This window comes from Quercus lobata, chromosome 9 (assembly GCF_001633185.2).
Source record: "Quercus lobata isolate SW786 chromosome 9, ValleyOak3.0 Primary Assembly, whole genome shotgun sequence".
Lineage (NCBI taxonomy): Eukaryota > Viridiplantae > Streptophyta > Magnoliopsida > Fagales > Fagaceae > Quercus > Quercus lobata.
The window spans coordinates 52,305,435-52,313,013 of NC_044912.1; the positions used below are offsets into that span (position 1 = coordinate 52,305,435).

At 36.6% G+C, this 7,579-nt stretch overlaps 1 protein-coding gene across 1 annotated transcript; it reads left to right on the plus strand.

Moving 5' to 3' along the window:
* Positions 1–6,095: 6,095 nt before the first annotated feature.
* Positions 6,096–6,893, plus strand: LOC115961993 (uncharacterized protein At4g02000-like). The gene has a single exon (XM_031080871.1). The coding sequence runs from the start codon at positions 6,096–6,098 to the stop codon at positions 6,891–6,893; it is 798 nt and encodes a 265-aa protein (XP_030936731.1).
* The last annotated feature ends 686 nt before the right edge of the window (positions 6,894–7,579 follow it).

Genomic DNA, 7,579 nt, shown 5'->3' on the forward strand with positions numbered 1-7,579 from the left:
AGAGAAAAACCCAGAGAAAAAAAAAAAAAAAAAAAAACTAGAAACAGAAAGAGAGAAGAACCTAAAACATCAGAGAAGAACCTGGATCGGTTGGCCTGGGTCACCGCGCACCGCGCTGCCTAGCCTGGGTCGCGCACGGCGCACGCGACCTGGGTTCTTCTCTCTGTTTCTGGTTTGTTTGTTTGTTTGTTTGTTTTTGTTTTTTTTTTTTCTCTGGGTTCTTCTAGATCTGGGTTCTCTTTGACCTTTATAAGGTTTACAAATCAAGTCTTAGAGACTCGATTTTCATGTGGTCACCACGTGGAAAAATATGTCACATCGGAAATGATTAGACCATGAAAATCGAGTCTCTGACACACGGTTTATAAGCCAAAATCGAGTCTTTTAGACTCAAGATGCTAGTAAATAATATAATTTGGTAACTAGAACTATTAACTATATAGTTAGGATTTTATGGCCATTTGGCCATTTTGGCCCTAGAAAGCCTCAAGAGTTTAAAATATATTCTAATAGCACATTTCATATCCCTGTTAGCAATGCTCACCAGGTAAACAATCCTATGTTTGATGTTTTCTAATGGCATTAGAAGATGCTATCTAATGATGTAATTCAAAAGGGTAATGTGGGCTTCAAAGAACAACTTAGAGGATGTTCTGAATCCATCTAGAATTTCAATTATTCTATAACTGCTTATATATGTCTTACACACACTTCTCATCATTGACCTATTCCAGCAAGCATGAATTAATGATCAATCTTTTTTGACAAATTTTACTTCTTTTCCTAGGCTGAAGTCTATGGAATCCAGCAGGATGGCTTACACCTCCAAGCAAGAAGTCAGAAGTATGGCAAGGTTTGTCTTCTTCATAATTTATAAACTTCTACATTCAGACGTAGAACGTGAAGAAGGAAATAATTGTTGACTAGCTCGTTTTACATAGAAGAAGCAAGAGCAGTTGGAACTCACAAAAAAGTTCCGGATAGGTTCCTTCTATTAAATATCTTAATAGTTGAAATTTGTAGTGCAAGGAAATAAAGATTTTGTTTTATAAGATACATTTTCCTAAATTTTAAAAAGCAAGTGCATTCGGCATTCCATCCCTCACTCTTATTTCTGGAGCTAGAGTTTTTACTTCTAGAGCAACTCTAGGTGTGCAACGCATCAATTTACTCACATGATGAATTGAAGCAGCTAAAGGTTCTCTAGCAGTATTTTTTTTTTCCCATTGATCAAGCTAAATAACTCCTAGCATCTTTTTCATTGTTGTGTCTCTGGTTGGTTCAGTTTCATAGCCTTTTATCTGTTAATGATCGTAATTTTTTCATGACAGCTTGAGAGGGGTCAATTGCTCACAGTTCCTTCTTATCTAGTGAGGAGACGCAAGCAGCATTTCCACCATCTAGAACAGTGCGGAGTTGACTTAATACTCGGATGTAATGGATTCATTTGGGTTGGTGAACATGTTGAAGCCAAAGATGATATGGTAGAGGATCAAGCAAGCAAACTTGAGCAACAGAATATTAAATCTAATAAAAATTCCATTAGTCTTAAAGAGCAAGAACAAACACACACTCTGATAGAGACAAGGCAGAGCATATGTGGATTGCAAATGCTGTCCGGGTATTATCTATTTTAGGCTTCAATATAACCATCGAAGTGATCAGGGATACCATGAACCTGAGTAGCTCTCTGAATCTTGATATACATGAGATGCTTGGTTCAGAGTTCTGTGTTCTGGTTGCAGAGGGAGAGGCTGAACAGCGAAGCTTGACTAAAAAGAAGGGATGATTGTAGCATCCCTGTTATGTTCTAAGTACTAACTGTTTAGAGAATCATCAACCTTCATATCCTCTCTTTTTTTTGTCTTGATTTTTTTGGGTTTTAGCCCTCTTTGTGTTTGGTTTTACCATGAATATTAGGGAGCGTTTTTTTTTGTCAATTGTAAAGGACAATTATGTACTGTGAGCAGAATTGCATTAATGCTTCTTTTTATTATTATTTATTATTTATTTATTTTTAAGAAACCACTCTTGATGATTTTCGCTTCAAAGAAATATAGATATGATAGATCTGAATCTTTACGCTTCAGAATAATTGTCCCATATGATATGTTTTAAAACTAGCATTTTTTTTCTCTTCTCATAATAATGTAAACAAGGACACAGAATTTCTTGTTGCATTACATCGAATAGTTCCCAAAGGTAGAAAGGAAAACAAAAAAATATTGTTAATAATTCTAATATCTATCATACACCTATGTCGAATCTAGAATGTTAACTCTGAACATTACATAAAAAATAACTGAAACTTCTATTGTCTATTTTCTGATGAATATTGAAGTATCATTTATTTTTAGCAAATGAAAGGCTAATTTGGTGTGTTAGCACTATGCACAAGTCATTGCTTAAAAACTACAGTTCATCTTTAGGAGGTGATTGGAAGCAGTGTTCATCCCAATAGTACGGGTACTTCAATTTTGCTGCGGTGTGAGTCATGGACCAATCCTCGTATATAAACCTGAAAGCAAGTGCCAGAATGCAAATTTTCTCTTAGAAGATAACAATTAAAAAGGAAAGAAAGAACCAAGAATGAGACACAGAAAGCCATCTAAATTTTATAAACAAGCAGGTTCTTTGCAAAACAGAGAACTTTCAAAGTAGTGCTTTATAAAAAATAAACACAAATGCAAATACATACATACTACTTTGAAAGAAAATACATGTTATGCATGAATTTAAGGGTAGAAAATGTATGTATATAGGCATGAAATTTGTGGATTTAAATATTCATATGCTTGAGAAACTTGTATCCGTCGCTCTGATTTAATACAGGTTCTAATTTAATGCTTTTATTATCTTTTAACTGGTAAGTAACACACACTCCCAACCCACCACATTACCCATCATCTTGTACTTAGTACTTACAGGATGTCATTTGAGCTAAAACTTATTGAAAACATTATGTTACTAAAAAAATGCAGATTAGTGCAAGAACCATAAGAAGTTTTGTAGATGGTCCCAATACCATCATATTGGTCACAATTAAATGACCCTGGTTCAAATAACTTTCAAAGCTGATATTTTTTCAGTATTAGGCATTCCAGAGAAACTAGTTACTTGCATCCTCCCCCCAGATTTATCATGGTTTCCAATATATTACTTGTATCCTTCAAATGATAATACAGATTGTATCTTCTTGTCATCAATGCCAATCATAACAGGATTCTCTAAACTAAGTTTGGCAAGATGATTTACTTTTTCATTTAAGGTAGCAAATAATAGCAAATTCTGTCATTGAGGCTCAGAATTACATGAAACGACACTCTCTTTGTCAGCAAACTCATTTGGTACAATCAGATTTTTTTAGGTTTAAACCTACCACTTTAGAATCCAACCAAAACCCATGAAAATACTACCCAAAAAAAAAGAAAAAAAAAGAAAAAAAAAAGCAAAATCCATACCAAATCAACAAAACCCATACCATTATGAACAAATTGATATAAAAAAAATAACCCAAACCCATCAAAATTTCAAAACCCAAGGTTTGGGGAAATAACTAATCAAACAATAAACAGAAATCAGAACAAACCTTAAGGTTCGGTGTGGTGGCGCTAGCTCCAGAATGACGTGTGTGGCGGCGCCAACGGCAGGGTGGAGCTCCGGTCCAGTGGTAAGAGCAGAGGAGTAGATGGAATAGGTTTAGGCGTGTTTGATAGAGTTTGCTCTCTGATACGTGTGTGAGGAATATAATTGTGTGTGATAGGGTGCATTGGTTTTTCATTAAATGTATGATGTGGCAAACATTGATTGGTGGCGTAAGTCTGGCCTTTTATGCCAGCTCCTAACCGTATGTTTTTTCTTTTGAAAAAGTTAAGTATTTGGCTAACACTTATAAAAGTGGCGGTTTGAGTTGTAAATTATCAAAAAGGACAATGTATATATAAGGGGGTTTATTTCATACTTAAATCAACTACTTAATAATACTTACTCAAAAAAAAAAAACTACTTAATAATAATAATAATAATAATAACAACAATAATAATTTATTGTTAACTAAAATTTGTTGTAAAAATATTGTTAACTAAAATTTGTTGTAAAAATATTTTTACAATATTTTCACAACAAATCATACATGGTAAGTTGTTACTGATTTTAATTTGAGCACATCACTTAAATTATTTTTTTTCACTAGTATTAGCTAGTAACAACCCACCACTTAAGATTTATTGTGAAAATATTATAGTAGCATTTCTTAGTTTTAATTTTTTATTCTTTATTTTATTTTTCTTTTTATCTCTTTTTCTTTCATCCACACGTTATTTATATTTTTTTTCCTCTTTTTTTCTCCTCCACACACGTATTCTTTATCTTCTCCCTATCTTCACTTTTAACTTTTCTTTATACTTTTCTTCTTCACCAGACTACCACCATTTCGTCCACTTTCATTCCAGAACATACCATTTCTTTTTTCTCTTTCTCTACTTTCCTCCACACATTCAGCAACACAGCCCACACCCACGCACTTCTTCACCTCGATCTTCTTTATTCTTTTCTTTTTCTCTAACTTCAACCACACACAGCTCACACCTATGCACTTCTTCATCTTGATCTTCATAGGTAATTTCTCTTAATTTCACCAAAAATCTTCAATACCTCTCTCAACCCACACCCACGCACTTCTTCACCTTGATCTTCACAAGTAATTTCTCTTATTTTCTGTGTTTGTCTTTAGTTTTCAGTGTATTTTGTGGTTAGTAAGATGAGGGTAATTTGGGTCATTTCTTGCATTTCCAACGGTAATATTGATCAAAAGCGCTTTTACGTTTGCAAAAGCTCTTCAAACCTGCCCGCACGTTTTGGCTCAATTCTTTGCATTTCAAAACGAAGCTTTTTTGAGAAAGCACGTTTTGAAACATTACCAAATGCCTGACTTTCATTTTTGCTCTCAAAAAGTGTGTTTTGGCTTCTAAAAGCTAAAACAAACGGGTACTTAAACTCACTGCTACAATTCCATTTTAAAAAATTGGGATAGAATTATGTCCAATGCATTAGGGATAGGTTGGGATGCGAACATGTGTTCGTATATCAATGTGCTAGTACACAAGCTGTGTCCTAAAATATATGAAAATTCTCATTTTCACATGCATTTATTTCGTCTATCCCTCTTTAGTTAAAAACACACATCAAATAGTTTTCTTCTTCTCTAATTGTTTTGTTTGTAATTTCTTTAGTTTAAATTAAACATGTCGTTCAAGATTTGCTAGTGTACTTCTTTCACGAGCACTCCAGAAGCCATATCATCATCCTCTTCTTCTTTAAAATCTCGGTGGTTGCAAAAAAAAAAAGAAATATACAGTGGAAATACGATGTTTTCCTTAGTTTTAGAGGTGATGACACTCATAATAATTTTACCGACCATCTATATGTTGCTTTGCAATGGAATGGCATTTTGACCTTTAAGGATGAAGAAAAACTTAAGAGAGGAAAACCTATTTCTTTAGAGCTCTTGAAAGCAATAAATGAATCAAGGTTTGCTATTGTAATTCTTTCAAGAAACTATGCATCTTCGACATGGTGTTTGGATGAGCTTGTAGAAATTATCCGATGCATGAAAGAAAATGAAATGATAGTTATACCAGTTTTTTATGATGTGGATCCATCTGATGTATGAAAACAGACAGGAGCTTTTGCAAAATCCTTTATTGATCACAAACGTCTTAACAAGATTTTAATGGAGATTGAAATGTGGAGAGATGCTTTGAGAGAATTGGCCAATATCGCCGGATGACATTTACAAGATAGGTAATTTCCATATAAACATTTCTTTTACTGATATCTAAATAACAGCTTTTTTATTATTATTAATCATATGCCATGTAGCATATAAGTAGCTATGAGAATGTATTACAACACACGTGGATTCAAATATTTCAACTTATGCTTGTGGGAGTTGAGTGATTTTCCAACAATGAGTGCTCTCGAGCCTTAGGCACGTAGCAGCAGTTGGTGTCCTATAGGTGCTTGTGGGAGTTGAGTGATTTTCCCCCTGTTTCGGGGTGGTGAGGTCAGGGGAGTTTGGTGGTTTTGTTTTCAAATGGCGGAAGAGCTTGAGTTTCTATGGCAAAAGTTAAAGGTCACGGAAGAGGAAGAGAAAAGTGTTAACCTAGGGAGAGAATGTTCTAAGGCTGCAAACGAAAGAGGAAAGAACTGCTTAGTTATGAAGGTCTTATCACGCAGAGGAGTTATCCTGGATGCACCAAGGAAAAATGTTAGGATGTTATGGAAGCCAAATAAGAGCATTAGTATTTTGGTGATTGAAGAGGAGATGTTTTTAGTGGAGTTTGACGATGAACGGGACAAGAGGAGAGTCTTGGAGATGAGCCCGTGGCATTATGAGAAGCAACTGGTTCTACTCCAGGATTTTGACGGAGACCAAGACCCAAAGGATATTGTACTCAGGTGGTATCCTTTTTGGGTTCAAATGTACAATCTGCCCCTGAAACATAGGACAAGAGAAACAGGGATGGCCATCGGGGCTAGTCTTGGTGAAGTTTTGGAGGTGGATGTGGCTGACTCCAGGGTTCAGTGGGGAAAGTGCCTTCGAGTTCGTGTCAAGATAGACGTTTCTCGCAAGCTTATACGAGGAAGAAAGATAAACGTAGATGAGGGGGTGGCTTGGTGGGTGCTCTTCAAATATGAGCGCCTTCCAAATTTTTGCTACCGTTGCGGACTGTTGGAAAATGACTTGAAGGACTGCACGCAGAAAGAAGAGTTAGACAAAACCGGCAAAATGGGAGAGCTTCAGTACAGTGCATGGATGAGAGATGAACCGGTGAGGAGATCAGGATGGGAACAACATTATGCAAAAAAGGATGAAGGTGTAGGCGTGTGAGGGAGAATACTGGACGACGATTACCGGTTTTCAAAGGCACAGACGTCGAGGTATGAAACGGTGGGGACTGACAAAAGAAAGCCTGATGTGCAAAACCTCGGGGAGAAGACTTTGGATAGCATGACACTGACCTCGGTGGACAGAGAAAGGAGCAGTGAGGTTTATCAGGAAAAGGGGTTGGTCAACACCATCGATGAGACTCCAAGGGAAAGCATTGCCATTTTGGTGAAAGAAGGCGTGGATAGAAAGCAAACAAACAACGGGATTGAGGGATGTGGACAGGGAACGAAGGAGACACATCAAACAGGGGTCCCAAAATTCAATTTTGAGCCCGCGAAAAAGGTTCAGGAGGAAGGAGGTCAAGTGGGCTTGGATTCAAAAGTTGACGGCGAAGGCCCAATGGCCATGACTTATGACATGGAGTTAGGGTGGGTTGCAGAGGTTTTAGGCCCAACTAGTGGACATTGGAAGAGAAAAGCCCGTGAGGGGCATACCAAAGGCAAAGATAAGGCTTTAAGCCCAGTAAGGAAAAAAAGAAATGCTCAAAACCCACTCACAGAATTAGATCAGAATACTCTGGAAGTGAAAAGAAGGGGAACAGAAGTGCAGGAAAAAGACGTGGTTGAGAATGAAACTCAAAGGGTTGGCGGTGTGGCGGATGCTGCAAGGCAGCACTGCCGACCCCA

What these genes read in the sequence shown, in the direction of transcription:
- LOC115961993 (XM_031080871.1), top strand. Translation starts at nt 6,096, where the DNA reads ATGGCGGAAGAGCTTGAGTTTCTATGGCAAAAGTTAAAGGTCACGGAA.